At 43.2% G+C, this 21143-nt stretch overlaps 2 protein-coding genes across 2 annotated transcripts; both read right to left on the bottom strand.

Annotated features, from left to right (window-relative positions):
- Nucleotides 1-386: 386 nt before the first annotated feature.
- On the bottom strand, nucleotides 387-11822 carry LOC143031419 (uncharacterized). The gene is made up of 2 exons (XM_076195214.1): nucleotides 11705-11822; nucleotides 387-4434 (listed from the first exon to the last, which is right to left on the bottom strand). Exon 2 carries the CDS (start codon nucleotides 4224-4226, stop codon nucleotides 2349-2351), a length of 1878 nt encoding a protein of 625 aa, XP_076051329.1. The 5' UTR covers nucleotides 4227-4434; nucleotides 11705-11822; the 3' UTR covers nucleotides 387-2348.
- A 4443-nt stretch (nucleotides 11823-16265) lies between these two features.
- On the bottom strand, nucleotides 16266-18405 carry LOC143031415 (uncharacterized). Its single transcript, XM_076195205.1, has one exon. The coding sequence runs from the start codon at nucleotides 17697-17699 to the stop codon at nucleotides 16266-16268; it is 1434 nt and encodes a 477-aa protein (XP_076051320.1). The 5' UTR covers nucleotides 17700-18405.
- Nucleotides 18406-21143: the final 2738 nt, after the last annotated feature.

The raw sequence follows: 21143 nt of genomic DNA, 5'->3' as shown, positions 1-21143 counted from the left end.
AGAGACCAAAGTGAATTTCATTTTCCCTGGCTTGTTCGAACCAAACCACTACACATGTAATAAAATGACAATGGCGGAAAATGTGGGAAACTGTCCCTATACTTGTGTGAGGATGCCGGCATCTGCGTCATGGTTATATTCATTTTGCAGTTGTGGCCGAGTGACTCCAAAACTCTGTGAATTGGCCTGCTGACCATATTTTCTGTGGTTATAGCAGTCATAGTGGAAGAGAACGAGCAATACTGCTGTATAACGTGAGTATGGTGATGCATCATCGCGTATCAGGCAGCTGATGCTTCCCGCGATAATATGACTCGTACCAAAGAGGTTAGAGAAGTACCACAAAATTTCACATTTTAATTTTTTTTAATATAACTCTTTTTAAAACATCATGCATACAACATAAGAACAAAGGAGACTGCAAGAGACCATAAGGCCTACACTAGGCAGCTCCGAACAAACCATCACATTTTTTATTTGATATAGTACATACAAGAAATACAGGCGTATATGTCAAAAGCGAAAATCTCGATATAATAGGAATTACCGTGACATGGCTAAATGATGGAGAGTTTCAAACTGAATTTAATATTGCGGGATTTAAACACTTTCATCAAGATATAGTCACAAGAAAGGTGGGGGTGTTCTATTATACGTTAAGAGCAATGTCAATACTTCTGTTTTAAAGTGAAACAGGATGCATATGACAGTTTGTGGGTTGAACTAATCCAAATGGACAAAAACGAATGTAGGTGCAATATATAGGCCAAAGACATTATCATTAGCAGACGACAAGCTGTTGTTTCAAGAGCTGTCTAGTTTCTGCAACCGGGACTTTATTCATAATGGGTGATTTCAATTGTATTAGCATTGATTGGATGACCCTACAAGGCCATATAGGTAGTCGCTTGATGGATTTTCTAGCTGACGAATACCTAGTTCAACATGTTAACATGATAACCGATGTACAAGTCTGTGAAGCTATTGCAAATAGCGCTCACGTCAGTCGCGCCTCCCCCTACCCTCCGCGGCGCTCGCTCCCAAAGAAGGAGGGCGGGGGGGTCACACAACTTGAGCTAGGCCTTTATACTCGCTGTAGTTGGCAAGCAGAGTTCGCAAAGACCTTGTGCATGTCCTCCCGGGGGATTCCTACATTCTCATTCTTCTGGACAGTAGATTATAACTAACAGAAGAGAGTCGCCATATCCACAAAGCGAGGATTACCAGGACGGCGACGGTGGTAGCACTTACATCTATATTTTCATGCATACTACTCTAGCTGTATACCGCTTCCTCCAAGCTATAACTGATCGCCATACCATTACTCAACCTTGACAACGGCTTCGTCCGTCCCTCGTATGTCGCCACACATCCTAATTGTCCCAACCCCCGTCTCTTACGATCCAAGTAGGAATACTTGGTGGCAGCTTTCTGTCCCCCACCACAGGGAAGGTAGGCGAAAACAAAGAAATGAACATTCAGAGAAGTGGAACAGGACAGGACAGTCGCAGTATAATAAAAGTGTCATCATATCTCTGGGAAAAGAGTCCTCCTCTATAACAGACAAAATGATGTGTGGCTCTGGTCCATAGGGGCACCCCACATAGACCCTAGAGTATCAACTGCATGCTACTTTATCACAATAACGTCCAGCCAATACCCCAGACGGGTATTCCTAATTATATTTTCGGTGTTATGGGATTATTCAAACTCTCCCAGATTCTCCCTTAAGAAATGCTGAAATTTCTGGTCACTCCCCAGTATAGAACTTCGTTTTCACTGAAGAGTAGATAACCAAGCTGGGGACACGCCATCATTTCCCGCTAAAACCTGGAGGATGTGGTAGGGGTGACATAACAGGGTGATTCCGTTGGTATGGGAACGAATAATCACCTGTGGCATTTGAAAGCATCTCGAGAGAAAGCTGTATCGCACAAGTCATACAAGAAAGTCTTCTCCCCTGCGCTCGTTACCATATGCTATTAGATACTGCTCCTTCAAGCTGTTGGAAAGGCATTTTTTCGGAATGGGTCATCACGTGCTATTTCAAATCATCTTTATATCAGAAAGCTTCATCCCACAGGACACACTGTAAAAGCCTTAACCATGTGTGGATCATCTTGTGATATTTGAGAACAGTTTTTCGTGAAAAATATTTATTGCACTGGTACACTGCAATGGGTTCTCCCCTGTATGGGTAATCATGTGACGTGACGTTTGAGAGGACCCTTACGTGAAAAAAAAGCTTTATTGCACAGGCCACACGGGAATGTCTTCTCTTTAGCGCGGGTAGTCATGTGCTGTTTGAGAACTCCCTTTTGTGAGAAAGCTGAATCACACATGTCACACTACAATGGATTCTCTCCTGTGTGGGTCATCATGTGACATTTGAGACTATCCTTTTGTGAGAAAGCGGAATCACACGTGTCACATTGGAATGGCTTCTCTCCTGTGTGGGTCATCATGTGATGTTTGAGATTACCTTTTTGTGAGAAAGCGGTACCACACATGCCACACTGGAATGGCTTCTCTCCTGTGTGGCTCATCATGTGATGTTTGAGATTACCTTTTTGTGAGAGAGCGGAATCACACATGTCACAATGGAATGGTTTCTCTCCTATGTGGGTCATCATGTGACGTTTGAGATTACTCTTTTTTGAGAAAGGGGAATCACACATGTCACACTGAAATAGCTTCTTTCCTGTGTGGGTCATCATGTGACGTTTGAGTATACTCTTTTTTGAGAAATCAGAATCACACAAGTCACACTGGAATGGCTTCTCTCCTGCGTGGGTCATCATGTGACGTCTGAGGTGACCCTTTTGGGAGAAAGCAGAATCACACACGTCACACTGAAATGGTTTCTCTCCTGTGTGGGTCATCATGTGACGTTTGAGAATACCTTTTCGTGAGAAAGCGGAATCACACATGTCACACTGGAATGGCTTCTCTCCTGTGTGGATCATCATGTGACGTTTGAGATCACCCTTTTGTGAGAAAGTGGAATCACACAAGTCACACTGGAAATGCTTCTCTCCTGTGTGGGTCATGTGACATTTGAAATGACTCGTTCGTGAGAAAACAAAATCACACATGTCACACTGGAATGGCTTCTCTCCTGTGTGGGTCATCATGTGATGTTTGAGATTACCTTTTTGTGAGAAAGCGGAATCACACATGTCACACTGGAATGGCTTCTCTCCTGTGTGGGTCATCATGTGACGTTTGAGATCACCCTTAAGTGAGAAAGTAGAATCACACAAGTCACACTGGAAAGGCTTCTCTCCTGTGTGGGTCATTATGTGACGTTTGAGATCACCCTTAAGTGAGAAAGTAGAATCACACAAGTCACACTGGAAAGGCTTCTCTCCTGTGTGGGTCATTATGTGACGTTTGAGATCACCCTTAAGTGAGAAAGCGGAATCACACATGTCACACTGGAATGGCTTCTCTCCTGTGTGGATCATCATGTGACGTTTGAGATCACCCTTTTGGGAGAAAGCAGAATCACACATGCCACACTGGAATGGCTTCTCTCCTGTGTGGATCATCATGTGACGTTTGAGATCACCCTTTTGGGAGAAAGCAGAATCACACATGCCACACTGGAACGGCTTCTCTCCTGTGTGGGTCATCATGTGACTTTTGAGGTGACTCTTTTTTGAGAAAGCGGAATCACACGAATCACACTGGAACGGCTTCTCTCCTGTGTGGATCCTCATGTGACGTTTGAGATCACTCTTTCGTGAGAAAGCAGAATCACAAATGTCACACTGGAACGGCTTCTCTCCTGTGTGGGTCATCATGTGAAGTTCGAGACCACCCTTTCGTGAGAAAGCGGAATCACACATCTCACACTGGAACAGCTTTTCGCCTGTGTGGGTCATCATGTGATGTTTGAGATCACTCTTTCGTGAGAAAGCAGAATCACACAAGTCACACTGGAACGGCTTCTCTCCTGTGTGGGTCATCATGTGAAGTTTGAGACCACCCTTTCGTGAGAAAGCGGAATCACACATCTCACACTGGAACAGCTTTTCGCCTGTGTGGGTCATCATGTGATGTTTGAGATTATGCTTTTGTGAGAAAGCAGAATCACACAAGTCACACTGGAACGGCTTCTCTCCTGTGTGGGTCATCATGTGAAGTTTGAGATTACGCTTTTGTGAGAAAGCAGAATCACACAAGTCACACTGGAAAGGCTTCTCTACTATGTGAGTCATCATGTGATATATGTGATGATCTTTTGGTGAGAAAACTGCATAATATAAGTCACACTAGAAAAAATGTACTCCTGCGTGGGTCATCACTTGATAGTTAAGATGACTTGTGAGATAGCTGAGCTGTAGATGTCACATCGGGTTTTCTTTGCTGTATAACAAATACATGGAATCTTTGGATAACTTTCCCACACAAATGTTGATAGTTACCTTTCTGAAAAAAAAAAAAAAAAATGTAATCATAAGATTGACATTAACTTTTTGAGATTTGTAATAGTAGGATTGTGGGCGTTTTGTACACAAACCATTTCATACATGCCATCCCCTATTATAAGAATATTTTACCTAAAAACACATAGTAAAATCGATTATGAAAAACACTCATGAAAATGGGATGCGTGCACATTACATCCACACCAATTACATTGTCCCAGCCATCGAAAAGGTGCCCACTTACGTACCCACACTATTCGCCAACAACCACCACTGTTAACATTGGTCACTGATCACTTTGTTGGTCATGACAATACACACATTATATCAACTTCATATAGTGGAAACACCAAAAATGGTCAACTGGTCATTATATGTGTTCTTTGCTTCGACGCATCCATAATATTTCACAACAATGTAAACAAACATAAAGTTGCCAGATTAATTCTATGACACAAACCACTGTCCAATCCGTGTGGCAGTTGCAACTGTTGACAATACTACAAACCAACATACTCTTTCCTCCTATAAAGTGGGTGGCAGAGTTATAGCATACATTTCGCCCACCCTACACCCTTTCGCCTAGAACTTGTGGTTTGAAATTCCATACTTCTCTCCTATTCCAAGGAGAGACTATTAATTACCTACCCCAACAGTTCAAGTCAAGCATGCATGGCAAAGGTGATGGTTTTGACTGAAGCCACACACTTCCTGGTGTCAGATATTATAGTTTCATAGTGGGACGCATCTAAATCCGATATTGATTTACACTGCTATTTTTTTCATGTGTCAATAACACGAGTTAATTTTGTTGTAATAATGCCAAACCTCTATGCATAAAACTATCATTTCTGACACTAGTGAGTGAAAAATAAATGACCTACCAACCATACCTAAACTGTCACCACTTATACCTACATGGGGGGTAGACTCAACCCTGCCCCTCAATCAATCAGTACTGAAACAAACTTTTCAGATTATCTTATCGAGTACCAGATTCACCATGAGAACAGCCACTACAAATTAATTACATTTAAATTAGTGACAAATTTACAGTATGTCTATTCTCTATTTTACTTGTAAATCAGAATGACAACACAATTTTCTCCAGATTCAGTTGTGGTGTTCACTAATTTGTGACTTTAAATCTATAGTAATTGCATGTCTGACATGAGAGAATGTAAACGCTAAACACGTATGATATGTCGCCTTCATTCTATCTACAAATTTGGCAGCGGCGTTCGGAACCAATGAAGAACTAGGCCAATTAAAACAACCTTTAATGTAGAGGCACACTACTTGCTTTGCTGTCAAAATCTGGTGTACGTTACATAGGGAGTATTTTGCAGATGACTTCTTGAGCTAACGGCAAACAAAAAGGAAGACAAAGCGTCCCGCCAAGCTGTTTCCTATGTTAACAAGGACCACAAGGGTGGCAACAGTGGTGAGAGTGGTGACAGTGGCAGTAGCAAAGGAAAGGACACACACTGATAAATCATCTCTGAAAAGAAACACTCAACACACGAAAAATAAAATGTTTCCGAAGAAACACTCAACGCACGCAAATAAAACGTTTCCGAAGAAACACTCAGCGCACATATCTAAAAACTACATATAAAGAATGTACTGCAGCATACGTGCTTCCACATATGTAGAGTATTGCTGCAGCCAAACTATCATCGCAAGCAACATCTTTGAAGGAACAAAACACAATCATTTGTCTACAAAAGAAAATGCAAGCAACTACTCACAAACTCCAAGCAACAGACGGGACAACGTAGTGGACGCAAATCCCCACGCTGGTACGAGAACGATCTAGTGAAGGATAGGGACGACTACAAGGAAAAGGATGAGTTGCTGACATGTGCACACATATGTGTTGAGTTGAAGAGAAGGAGTCTATTCAAATCGACATTATCAACAGTGAAGGTAGAAACTTACATGTATTATACTTGTAATTATAATAGAATGATCACAGAATTTCTCCATCAAGAGGTTATTACCTCGAAGTCAGTACCAGGCCCTTCAAGAGGGGATGCAGCCAGTGCACCACACCAGGGCCCATAAGAGTCTAGGGACCCAAGAATATCAAAATTGAAAATTAAAGTGGGCAATTATGCATGAATTTTTATTGTTGCTTTGAAGCTGATAGAGATTTCCATGTGCCAAATATTTTAGCGATAGCCAACATACACAATTTCTTATCTCAGAATGTATAGTATGGTGCAACACAATCATCTCGCACCAGCACATTTTTTCCTCTCGGGGGCCCTGGTCAATACAATAGAGGTAAATTGATTCATTAATATAATTGATATACTAATAGTGATAAAAAATATACTGGATAATAGTGACAAAAATTATACTAGATGAAAGGAAAAAGATAGAAATGTTGAGAGAAAATGTAGATCCTGAGAAGGGTAGGGGAGACATAGGGGAGATTATCTTTTACAAGGTTATCAAGATAGTAAAACAAATATTCCATATGTCATGACATTAATAATGCAACAATAAAGAAACTAGAAAAGTTAGGAGTGATTACAGAAACAGAGGATTTTAAAATAGAGTTAGAAGCACCTCAAGGAATGCTAGACTGAGTGCCATAATTGTAGGAAACTGGGACAGCATGGGTGTTATTATGAGATTATTTGCAGGAACTGAAAATATGAGTCATGATGAATATCATTGTAGAAACCCAACTTTTTGTTTGTATCACAATTGAGTAGGACATAGAACACAGGATTGCACAGGAATGCCAAATTTTTGTTGTATTACCCAGAAACAGGAGTAAAAACCCCAGAAGACACGAAATAAAACAACACTACAGAGCTAACCTTAGAGGGACAGACATTATAGTGTACTGAAAAGGGATGAAAAAGAGAACAACACAGGAAGATTTTTTTCTCTCGTTTACTATAACAATTGGAAGGAGTTCTGTAGGACCCATCATTGTGAGTCAATCATTCAATAGACCTATTCAAGTGACTAAAAGCAGCAACGACTGCAACAGCACTGTAGGAGAGAGGCCAAACGCAGGGTATGGGATCCAATATATTCTAACATTTCTGAAGAAGCCCTGCTGGGCGAAACGTCAAAATATATTGGATCCCATACTCTGCATTTGGCCTCTCTCCTACAGACCTATTCAAATATCTATTGATACAGGATCTGTAGTAAATGTTATAACCAGTAAAAGGCTTAAAAGGTTGAAACTAGGAATGAAAATCATGGAACCAATCCATTACTTATTGCAAGGACTAATAGAAAGTCAGTTAAAACATTAGATAAGGCTGACTTTTATGTTATTTTGAAAAAAAAAAAAAAAATGAGCACTTGTACATTCTGGTGATAGTTGTAGAAGAATCGGTCTTCCCAGATCTATTGATAGGATTTGCAACATTGAAAAAAGGAGGGCATGACAATATGTCAGGCTGAGTTAGGGATCTTAGTGAAATCAGTTGAATACTTTGCACTAGGCATGAAGAGAGATATTCACTTATATATTGACAATTGCTTGAGATGTACGGAGGTAAAAGGAAATACACCAAAGGCTGCTCCTGTGCTATCATATCCTATACCACATAAACCTCAGGAAAAATTCACTTAGATACACTTGAGTTGTCTGAAAAGGGATATATGTGTTTCTTGCCATTGATTATCTGTCAAGATTTTGTATTTGACAACACCCCCATTCCAAATAATAGAGCCAAAACAATTGCTTCAGTAATATATGAACAAGTAATCTGTAATTCCACAACTCCCAAAATCTCAGTTTCAGACAATGCTGCTGAATTTAACAACAAAATCTTGGAAGAATTATGTAAGTTATCTAAGGTAAACAAAATTAATATTCAGGTCAATTATCCTCAAAGTAATGGATTGGAATCCTGTGTGTCCTGGAATCCTTTGTGCAAGATTTAGTTGTCGCAAATACTGGTAAAGTCGTGTCCTCCCTTGTCCCAATGCCCCAACTTGTAAGGATAATTAACTCACCTAAGAAAGATTGTAATTTCCAACCTTTCTTTGGTGAAGTAAAGCTATCATTCTATTATCCCTTGTAAACTGCATACTTAAGTGTTTCTTCAATAATAACAGAGGTTCCTTTCGCTTCTGAATTTAGATTCAACCTGTACAAACTGGTGCCCTTCCCAATGAAGGTAAATAATTCAATTTTTGAACTTGACACACCAGCAATAGATCCACTAAATTACATCTTTTCTCTAGATAACTTAACAGAGTACAATCTCTTATGATGACCTTAAAAATTGTAAGATCCCTAACAATATTCTCTACCTGTGCCATGCTTTTATTTATTTCATTTTCATTTTAATGAAGTGGCCTTGCTGTGGATGTGGTGTGACTTGCGACACTGCCTCTGACCCAGGGCAGTGGACAAGGTGCAGGGATGACCCGTCATCCAGGAGGTGCTAAGATAAGAGGGAGGGTGGAGGGGAGTGGAGTGTATTTGGGGATGGAATGGGTAGAAATTATTTTATGCCTTTTTCTTTTTGGCTACCTCCCCTTGAAAGAGGGAAAAAGCCTTGGTATGTATGTATGTGTATGTATTTTTATTTTATTTTATTTTTTTGCTCCATGAAGCATTGAAATAATTTTGTGAAGTTTCACTGGCTAAGAAAATGTCTGTAATACAGAACTGTCACTACAAAAAGGATATTTGTAATCTAGGTTACTCACAGAATGTCATGACAATATAAAATCGGTACAAAGGAAGTAAAGAAAGTAGTGAGTTCTGAAAAAGACCTTGGAGTGATTATCACAAAGGACATGGCACCTGATAAACAGATAGAAAAAACTGCTATGACCAACAAAGGGGGCCTTTACCTACTTGGATGAAGGAATGGTAAAGAAACTAGTAATCACACTGATAAGGCCAAAACTGGAGTACAGTATGCAGCAACATTATGGACACCCAGTACTAAAAAGAATATAAAGAAAATTGAAAGAATCTAAACAGCAATTATGAATATGGCCCCAACACTTTCAAAACTGCCATATGAAGAGATTGTTAAAGTTGGAAATGCCAACTCTGGAACAAAGAAGAAAAATAGGTGACCTACTGACCATCTATAGAATCATGAGAGAAATGGTCATTAATACAGAAACTGAGAAGCTGGAAAGGATATGCAACAAAATGCCACATGACAATGTCTACTATCCTACATTTTCTTGCTTATCATCATAAAACAATTTCTATAGATGTAGAATAAATAATTCATATTATGCAACAAGGATGATAAAATCACCATTATGTTTTGCACTTCTATTTCATTTATCAAAATTGCACAAAAAGTAAATTTTTGCACTTCTATTCCATATATACATTAAAACCATACAAAAATTAAATGGATATATAGTATGATAACAAGAATAGATAATTTTTTTAAACCATTAGAATTGTCCAATTAGAAATGAAGTCTTAAATCAGAGTATGACCAAAGTAATATAAAGCCATCATGCACAGTATGAAAAGTGGAACAACTATTATCCTATTTTTCATTTTATCATTATCATTTTATTATTATTACTATTATTATTTTGGTTGGAAAATAATACCTCCTCTGTATGGACACCTTAATTCCCTAAAAAGGGAAGACAAAATAATGTGGCCAATAATTGCACAGGATGCAACCTGCCAACCTACATAGAAATGTCGGAGATGGGCGTAAAAAAACTTTCAAAAAAGTCTCCCAAGATGAAATGAGAAATTCTTTGCAGGTACCAGTTTCAACATCCGATCAACCTGGAACATCAACAATTTGACGTCATCACCTTAATCTATTTTAACATTATATGTACAGTTTTCTATTTCTGTGTTAGGAAATAAAATAGAAGTGCTAAATATGCAATTGTTTGTGTTTTTATACAGGGATCACCTTTGTCTTGTGGTATTTTGTACATAATACCTGACACTAGAAAATATCACCTTACTGGTTTACAAGAGCTTCACGCAATGAACTTGAGGTAAATTAGGTGAAAAAACACTATCCAAAGTCACACTACACTTGATGATGTAAATCCTAATATCCACAAGAGACCCAACAGGCTATTAGATTTGATTTTTTTTAACAACAGTTTTCCTGTTGATTTCATTAAATCAGGTGTTCTGTTTCAATCAGAAAACACTTGTTTGTACCAACCCCAACCCCCATACCAGTCATGTCTGGGGACTGCATTGGGAAATAAGTATTTTGAATTAAAGAGGAGTGCAAAGCCAGGGATTAATGAGAGAAACAAGGACAACATTATTCAAATAAACGATAAAACAAGCAGTTTTCTCCAATTCTGACCATACCTAAGATTAGAGAACACAATCACAGCAGGGTTCACTATTCTTTAAAAGATAAAGGTTCGTTATTCTTTACATTACTATAATCAGGTTTGCTGTTTTTGATATAGATATGTTGGGTTTGCTAATCTTGACATTATCTGAATTAGGGAATCCTGTGGGCTGGGTTAGGTTATGTTGGGATAGCCATTCTTTAGATGAGGATCATTGGGGTCACTGTTCTTGACATGATCCACATATATGTATTTTATATATATATATATATATATACATATATGTTTATAATAATGTATATTAATGACTGCATAATTTTAGATATTCACACACGTCTGCAATCATTCACTACATCACTGGCTAGTCCTTAACATTCTAAGTGTTTTGAACCCCATATATGAATACAGCAAATTCAATGTAATGCGACTTTTAAATCTCGAGGATGAGCATCTTTACATTTACCAAGAATTAGCTCAGTTTACATTACGTTACATCTCAAAGTTGCAATTCTTATGTCACCAACTAGTTTTTATCATTCTGAGTATTTTCAACACCAGATTATCAGATATATATTATAGCGCAAATCAACAATAACATCAGTAGTGATTTGAAAAAAAGGCAAATTAATTGATACATACCTAATCCTACACTAACTCTTCATTTAATACTTGGAAGTGATCTAAAACATCAGTATTTCCTGCCAACTACTTCCTAGATCTTAAGGGGCTATTGTGATTTGAAATGCTCTTTTTATTTCGAGTATACCAACCCAAAACAAAGTTCAACCTTCGGGCTACGGACAGGCTCCTCTACAAAATTTGAAACGCTGGGTGTCTTTCAACGGAATGAGTAACACCTAACTAGATCTCATGACTGACCTACAACATTCTTTCTAAAGTATTCATCACTAGACAGCTACAGCCACAATAGCCTGCAACTCTTAGGCACCAATGAACAACTTGTTCGTTACCTGTGTGTTTTTCTTCTTTGCTTACTATATTCGTGACACTTCAGCGTCTAACAAAGGATTACAAAGGATTACAAAGGCGGAGCATGCCGACAGGAGACCTTTTGGTCCTATATCTAGGTCGGATGCAAAAAAAAAAAAAAAATAATAATAATAATAAAAATAGTAGTAGTAATAATAATAATAATAATAATAATAATAATAATAATAATAATAATAATAATAATAATAATAATAATAATAATAATAATCATAATCATAATCATAATCATAATCATAATAATAATAATGTAACGAACCCCCCCCCCCCAGGAGACTGGAGGTTTGTCACCCGATTTCAATTCATAGGTCCGTTGCATTTAAGAGACGTGACGGTAATGTTTCGAGCGAGCTTCGCCCGCTCACACTCGCCACCTCGTCCCGTGGTGAGTTCTCAAGGCGACGAAAACGCAAAGTAGACTTATATCCTCTATTTACACAGAGCCACTACAAAAGAATACTGGGCTGTAGGAGGCACCTCGGGTCACTTGCCAACCCTCGAAAGGCTACTTGAAGCCTCGCTACAGCTTACAAACGCAATAATAATCCGAGCGAGAACCACGACGCCTTCTCCCGTCACCTGTCCTGCTCGTCTCCCTCCTCCCCGGGATAGCGTGCCCACGCAGTCCCGCCAAGCACGCCTCGACCAATCACAGTCGCTGCTCGACGTCACGTGCTTCCAGGTGGCGTCCATCTTTGGCGCCAAGGATCACGACGAAAGCGTCATCTCCGATGTCACGATGTCGACAGGATGCAATAGGGGCCGCTTTCGTAACACTACCCCCACCTGTAAAGAGATGGAGCAACCTCGCTCCCCAACTCCCTCATCCATACATACATACATCACAAAAAAAAGAGAAACTAAAAATTTACTTTTTGGTATCACAGAACTAACTAAGGACGTAATCTTCACTCCATACCGGTAGACGACGTTCCCGCCTGGGTCTCCTTACCACGAACCCAGCGTCGACGTCTGTGAGTGCCCCCTCTAAGGGACACAGCTCCTCTGCTGCAATCTCCTCCAGCACCAGTGACGCGGTCCTCCTCGGGTCCGGGTCTCCGTCCGCCCCCACCGTCAGTGACGCGTCGTCTCCCACCATCCATGGCTCGTCGTCCCCCAGGTTTCGGTCCCCGTCCTCCTCGTCGCTGCTCGATTGAGAAGCTTGCTCCCCCCAGGAGAAGTTGCCAGGACCGTGGTACCTCCACAGCCTATCAGCATGCACCACCAATGCTCTCCTCCTTGCCCCCTGGCGGATCCTGAAGGTGACGTCCGAGATGACCTTCTCCACCACATATGGCCCCTCCCAGGGGCTCTGGAGCTTGGGAGACAACCCCTTCTTACGCCGAGGGTTGTGCAACCACACTTGATCCCCCTCGTTAAAGGGCGGTGACGTAGCTCGACGGTCGTACCGATCCTTCATCGCCTCGCCCGACACCTTCAGGTTAGATCTCACCTGATGGTGCACCTCACGGAGGCGGTCCTGGAGGGCCGCTGCGTACTGGGTGACCGAAGTGGGCATGTCCTCGTCCGGCGGCCTGCCAGTCACAAGGTCCACTGGCATCCGCAGCTCCCGCCCGCACATCAACCGGGCTGGCGTGTACCCGGTTGCCTCATGTTCAGCTGAACGGTAGGCCCATAGAAGCAGGGGGATTTTTAAGTCCCACTCTTCCTGACTCTCCTGGCAACACTTCGCCAACTCCTGCCCCAGCGTGCGGTTGAAGCGTTCCACCATGCCGTCCGACTGCGGCCGCAGGGGCGTGGTGCGAGTCTTCTTGATGCCCAGCAACTGACAGCACTCCCGGAATACTGCCGACTCAAACTCCCTTCCTTGGTCGGAGTGTAGCTCGTGCGGAGCTCCAAACCGGGCGAAAAACTCGTCCACTAACACGCCTGCCACGGTGGCGGCCTCATGGTTCGGCAGCGGGTATGCCTCCGGCCATTTCGTAAAATAATCCATGGCCACACACACGAAGCGGTTACCTCGGACCGTCTGAGGAAATGGCCCTAGGATATCCACCGCCACCCTCTCCATAGGCGCCCCAACCTGATACACTTGTAAGGGAGCAGCTGACCTCCTCCCGGGGCCCATCTTTCCACAGCACACGTCGCAAGATTTGCACCACTCGCTCACGTCCTTCCGCATGCCCACCCAGTACACTCGCTGCATTAAACGCCCCAGGGTTTTCTTCACACCGAAGTGGCCACTCGCACTGCCACTGTGAGCCTCGCGCACTAACGCTTCCCTCATACTAATGGGAACAATGGTTTGCCAGAAGGATATACTGCCGTCACACGAGTGCCACTGCCGCTGCAGCACACCCTCACTCACTCGCAACACTGACCATTGTTGCCACAACGCCTTCGCTGCCGGGCTTAGCGGTGCCACACTTTCCCAAGGCGGTTTTTCTTCACCCTCCTCCCTCAGTGTCACTATGGGCCCAATATCAGCGTCATCTCGCTGGGCCTGCCTGAGGTCCTCTCCCCACTTCGTGTCAACAGCAAGAGCAGCAGCCTTCACGCTCACAGGTTCCGTTTCACGGCGGCTACAATGCTTACAGTCGCTATCGCAGGGACGGCGGCTCAGGCTGTCAGCATTGTTATGCATGTTCCCTGGCCGATACTCGATGTGGTAGTCGTGCTGCTCCAGCTTCCCAATCCACCTAGCCAACTGCCCCTCCGGATTTCTGAGGTTTTTGAGCCACCTCAGAGCGGCGTGGTCGGTCCTAATCTTGAACTTGGCCCCGTACAGGTAAGGATGGAAGTGATCAATCGCCAGAATCACCGCCAACAACTCCTTACGGGTGACGCAATAATTCCTCTCTGGTGCTGAGAACTTCCTGCTAAAGTAGGATACGACCCACTCCTGTCCATCTTTCTCCTGAGACAAGACAGCCCCTACTCCCTCAGCACTTGCGTCACAATCCAACACGTACGGTCTCGTGGGGTCCGGGTACGGCAACACAGGGGAGTTAGCGAGAGCCTCCTTCAATGTATCAAAGGTCCGTTGACATTCTTCACTCCAGTGAAAGGGGGCCCCTTTCCGAGTCAAGTGGTGGAGTGGTACTGCGATTTGTGCGAACCCCTTGACGAACCGCCTGTAGTACGTACACAAACCAATAAACCCGCGCACTTCCGTCACACTGCGCGGAACCGGCCACTCCTTAACCGACTCTACCTTACCAGGGTCTGTTTTCACCCCCTCACTACTCACTATGTGCCCCAGAAAAGGCACCTCCCTCTGAAAAAGGCAGCACTTCTTCGGGCTGAGTTTCACATTTGCTGCCCTAAACCTATCCAATACTACCTTAAGCCTTTCCAGAGCACACTCAAATGAATTCCCATACACTAGCACATCGTCTAAATATACCAGGGCGCTTTTCCAGAGCAGCCCATCCAACACACGCTCCATCAGGCGCTCAAAGGTTGCCGGGGCATTCACTAGGCCAAAACTCATCACTTTGAATTGATATAGCCCCTGCCCATACGAGAAGGCTGTCTTCTCTCTGTCCTCCTCCGCTACCTCCACTTGATGGTAACCAGACTTCAAGTCCAAGGTCGAGAACCACTGGGCTCCCGCGAGCGCGTCAAGAGTGTCATCCACCCTCGGTAGAGGGTACGAGTCCTTGGTTGTCACCGCGTTAAGGCCCCGATAGTCCACACAACACCTGGTGGACCCATCCTTCTTCTTAACGAGTACGACGGCCGCACTCCAGGGACTAGCCGACTTTTCAATTACCCCTTGCGCGCGCAGTTCCTCCACGGCTTTCTCCACTTCCAGCCGACGGGCGGGTGCGATCCTTCGGGGCGGCAGCTTGACCGGCTGACTATCCCCTGTGTGTATGCGGTGTTTCACCAGGCTGGTCCGCCCCAGGTCGGTATCCCCCTTCGAGAAGACGTCTGCATACCGTGTCAACACTTTCCTCACCTCGTCAACCTGTTCCCCAGACAGACATACCGAGCTCCTCTGCAATAGATCCTGCAGATGAGGTGGGACTTCAGTGTTACCCCCCTGCGTGTCCTCGAAGTGACCTTCCGTGATCATAGTCGCCTGTCCACCACCCTCGTCCGGGCCCAGGCTTTCCCCTTCCTGCTCCTCACTTAGACGGCAACGGTGGCTGGTTTCGGGTGGTGGTACAGTGTGGGCTTCCTCTGCGTCAACGGCGCCCTCCCTAAGCGGCACCACGTCACCTCCGACCGACATGGTCATCTCCCCGAAATCCAGCACCGCCCTGCTTTGCTGGAGGTAGTCTAGACCGAGCAAGTTCTCCCCGACGTCAGCTACAAAAACAGGAAGATGCTCCTCAGTGTTGCCAACCGTTACCCTGGCATGCACTGGTCCCCTCAGCTGCGTGCAGTGCCCCGTAATCCCACACAGCTGTTGCTGGGCCACCGGGGGTCGTCCAGTTGCCACCATGCCGTCCTGCACGAAGGTGCGTTCTGCGCCCGAGTCCACCGTGAAGCAGCAAGACTTACCGTCCACTTGCCCGCCTACCTGAACGGTCCGGGCGCCCTCGGCGCGGCAACTTAAACGGACTGGGGTCTCCCGTCTTCCGGCTGGTATTCGACCCCTTCCGCCAGCCCCTCCCAGTTTCCCGCTACCTTCTTGCTATCCTTGTCGGAGACGATGGCACACCCTGCCGTCTTATACCCCTCACCACAACTCCAGCAACAGGGTTTGTACCGATGCGGCCCTGCTCCAGCACCGACAGCCTTTCCGCCGTGCGTTCCCTGCGGGCAGTACTTTTTGGAATGCCCTTGTTGCCCACACGAGTAGCATTTACCCCAGAACTCACCTGAGGGTGATGCAGGTCTAGAGGGGGATTTGTCCACTTTCCCCTTCTTTGCTCTCACCTTGTATGAGTCACTGTTCCAGCTGGGTCGCTCCCGCGTAATCCGGAGAAACGACTCCATCTCCAGGCCCCTCGCCAGGGCCTCCTGTAGGTCCTTGGGGTGCGCCTGCTGGACGTATATCCTCAGCTGCTGGTTATCGATAGCGTCAACAAACTGATCCCGCAAGAGAATGGTGATCATCTCCTCACTGGCCTCCGGGTACGCACGGCGCACCAATACCTCCAAATCCTGCGCTAAGCGTGTCAGGGTCTCTCCCGGGCCTCTTACCCGGGCCCGGAACCTTGTCCTGAACACCTCAGTTTGATGCTGATGCCCGTACCTCCTCTCCAACGCCGCCGTCACCTTACTATAGGAGCTCCGCTGGGTGGCTGGTAGTTGGTTCAGGACTTCCAACGCTGGGCCTTTGAGCGCCCACACAAGCTGCATGGCCATCTCAGGTCGACTCCACTGGTGGGCGCTAGCCAGGAGCTCGAACTGTGTCTTGTACGCTTCCCAAGACACTGTCCCGTCGAACTCCTGCGGGCGGCGCCTCGTCCCACTCCCTAGCCTCCGTGACGTGGAGCTGGCAGCCGAGAGGCCCGACTTTACCGAGGCTGGCGGGGATGGCGGAGGCGACAAAACATTCGCCGGGGCACCTGGGGGAGACGGAAACGCCTTTGCCAATGGAGAACGGCTCTTGAGTCCTTCGTGCCGACTATTAGCTTCGTCCTCGTCACTATCTTCCGCCTCGCTAGCTTGCTCACTCTCCCGGGGCAGCGTATCCTCATGCCGGAAGAGGGCAGGGGGCACTTGTGCTGCCACAACTTCATCCACATACCTCCTAAGGTCACTGGCCACTTTTTCCACCTCTCCCTTCACCTCGTCCTTGGTGAAAACTGCCTCTAAAACTTCTCCTTTCACCCGCGAGCACTCCTCCTTAACGAGTCCAAACACCTGTTTGAACACACTGTCAACACGGTTCGCCACAGCTTGAATTTCGGCTTGCTGTGCTTTTCCTTGCTCCGATAAAGCATGGTTCACCATTGCTTGCAGTTCAGCGTGCTGTGTCCTTCCTTGCTCCGCCATAGCCCTTATAACGTCTGCTAGTGTGGTTTCCATATTAGCCATGCTAGTGTAATAACTCTACGGCACTGAAAACGACCACAATACCACTTACCTGGGCACAACACTTTGGACCTGTCACCTGTCACGACAAAATGATCGCGGCTTTTCCCGCTCACACTCGATAGATCACCGCGACGCACTTAAAATGCACTTACACTTACAGATCCCACTCCTGACACCACTGTAACGAACCCCCCCCCCCAGGAGACTGGAGGTTTGTCACCCGATTTCAATTCATAGGTCCGTTGCATTTAAGAGACGTGACGGTAATGTTTCGAGCGAGCTTCGCCCGCTCACACTCGCCACCTCGTCCCGTGGTGAGTTCTCAAGGCGACGAAAACGCAAAGTAGACTTATATCCTCTATTTACACAGAGCCACTACAAAAGAATACTGGGCTGTAGGAGGCACCTCGGGTCACTTGCCAACCCTCGAAAGGCTACTTGAAGCCTCGCTACAGCTTACAAACGCAATAATAATCCGAGCGAGAACCACGACGCCTTCTCCCGTCACCTGTCCTGCTCGTCTCCCTCCTCCCCGGGATAGCGTGCCCACGCAGTCCCGCCAAGCACGCCTCGACCAATCACAGTCGCTGCTCGACGTCACGTGCTTCCAGGTGGCGTCCATCTTTGGCGCCAAGGATCACGACGAAAGCGTCATCTCCGATGTCACGATGTCGACAGGATGCAATAGGGGCCGCTTTCGTAACAATAATAATAATAATGATAATAATAATAATAATAATAATAATAATAATAATAATAATAATAATAATAATAATAATAATAATAATAATAATAATAATAAAATGATAAAAAACTATGATAATGTAAATAACAAATAAAATACACAAATAAATGCATAGGTATAGTTAAATAATAAACAAACAGGTAAATAGTAAATAATGATAAATTGACATATAACTAATAATAAATGAAAATCAAACAGACAAATGATAACAAAACAAAAACAAATAATATAAAATAGATTATAATCATTACAGCATCTTGCTTAGGTGTTTATCTAAATGAGTCTTAAAGCTTCGAACTGAACTACATTGCACTACCTGTGCAGGAAGTTTATTCCATTCATTAACTGCACGGTTGCCAAAGTTGTTTCTACCTACTTCCAAATTGAATCTATTTCCGGACACTTTGAGACCATTGTTTCTTGTCTGATTCTCATTCAATGTGAAAATATTTGTCACCTTTAATGTTGTCAATTCCATTTAGAATTTTAAAGGCTTGTATCAAGTCACCTCTGAGTCTACGCTTTTTTAGCGAAAACAGATTCATATGTTTTAGTCGATTTTCGTATGATTTATTTTTGATATTTGGAATCAGTTTTATGGCTCGCCGTTGTATTTCTTCCAGTCTGTCAATGTCTTTAATGAGATTCGGTGACAATACGGAAACACCATATCCCAAATGTGGACGAACTAGCGATTTATATAGCTTGTTAATGAGTGATGGACTTTTGAAATCAAAAGATCGCGCAATCAGTCCTAGAATCTTATTTGCTTTCTCAGAGGCTGAAATACACTGCTTGGATGATTTGAGGTCGTTACTGATAATTACGCCCATATCTTTTTCACTATCCACTTTTATTAACGAATTGCCAAATAACTTTTAATCGTACTTACTGTTATTTTTACCGATGTGCGTTACCTTGCATTTACTTGTGTTAAATTTCATTAGCCACTTTTCAGACCATTGCTGTAATTGATCTAAATCTTCTTGAATATCTAATTGGTTTGAGTGATCATTTGCCATTCCGCACAGTTTTGTATCATCAGCAAATTTGGAAACAGTAGATTTTAGTCCATGGTCTATACCATTTATATATACTATGAATAGAAGTGGCCCAAGAACGGAACCCTGAGGAACTCCACTTGCAACACTTTTCCATCCAGAAGTTTTTCCATTTAAAGCAACTCTCTGTTTTCGACCATTCAACCAATTACTAGTCCAACTAATAGGCTACCACTTATTCCGTGTAAAGCTAATTTAGTAAGTAGTCTTTCGTGTGGGACGGTATCAAAAGCTTTTGCAAAGTCTAGATATGTTAAATCTATATTGTTTCTTTTGTCATAATTCGAGATAACTGTGTTGTAGAATTCGAGTAAGTTAGTCACGCAAGAACGTTTCCGTCTGAAACCATGCTGGCTATCATTTATCAAACGGTTACTTTCTAAATGATGTTCGATAGCATCTCTGATGATAGTTTCCATTATTTTTCCTACGATTGAAGTCAAACTTATAGGCCTATAGTTATCTGGCTTCTTTTTGTCACCTTCTTTATATGGGAGTAACGTTAGCTAGCTTCCATTCTCATGAGACATCTCCGGATATGATGGATTTCTTGAAAATAATTTCTAATGGAACGACAATCTCATTTTTCATTTCCTTTAAAATTCTTGGATGCCAACCGTCAGGTCTTGGTGTTTTATTAACTCTGAGTTTATATATACACACCTTTTATTTTTTTCTTTTGTTATATTTACCGTAGTGAGTAAGTTTACCCCAGACTCTTCACAGGTTTCAGTTTGAAGTTCACTTTGAGGTGTTTCGTTTACGAATACCGAGCTAAAATAATTGTTTAAGATATTACACATTCCTTCATTTGAATATTCAAATGAAGGAATGTCTCGCGGTAGTTTAAACATTTCACGTAATATACTAAAATGGGCATAATTGACCCATGACAGTGGGCTATTCTAATAAACAAAATATAAAAACCTAATCTATTATGAAGAACAAAAGATTAAGCATGACTTTTTGCCTATCTAGCATAATTTTTTTGTCGTTGTCTAACATATTCCCGTGTGACGTCATGTCGCGTAGTCGTGAAAACCTTTTCAAATGATATACTACAATGGACATAATTCACGCATGACAGTGGGTTGTTTTAATGAAAAAATATATATATAAAAACGTAATATATTATAATGAATAAAAGATTATAAATGATTCTTACCGGGTCTATCATAATTTTTAGTTGTCTAATATATTCCAGTATGTCGTCATCTCGTGAAAACATTTCACATAATATACTTAAAACGGGCATAATTCGCCAATGACATTGGACTATTTCAATGAAAAGATATTGTAAATTTTTTTATTTATTATGAAGAATAAAAGACTAAGCATGATTTTTGCCAGTCTAGAATAATTCTTAGCTGTTACCTAACATATTCCCGTGTGACGTCAAGTCGCGGGGTCGTGAAAATATTCACATAGTATACTAATATGAGCATAATTCACCCATGACATTGGCCTATTCTAATGAAAGTATATTATAAAGACCCAATTTATTATGAAGAATAGAATTTTAAGCAAGATTTTTGCCAGTCTACCATAATTTCTAGCTGATGTCTAACATATTCCCGTGTGACGTCACGCCTTTCAGTCGTGAAAACATTTTACATAATATACTAAAATGGGCATAAT

This window comes from Oratosquilla oratoria, chromosome 12 (assembly GCF_046742065.1).
Source record: "Oratosquilla oratoria isolate Oo_2021 chromosome 12, ASM4674206v1, whole genome shotgun sequence".
NCBI classification, from domain to species: domain Eukaryota; kingdom Metazoa; phylum Arthropoda; class Malacostraca; order Stomatopoda; family Squillidae; genus Oratosquilla; species Oratosquilla oratoria.
This window is presented reverse-complemented; position numbering and strand designations above follow the sequence as displayed.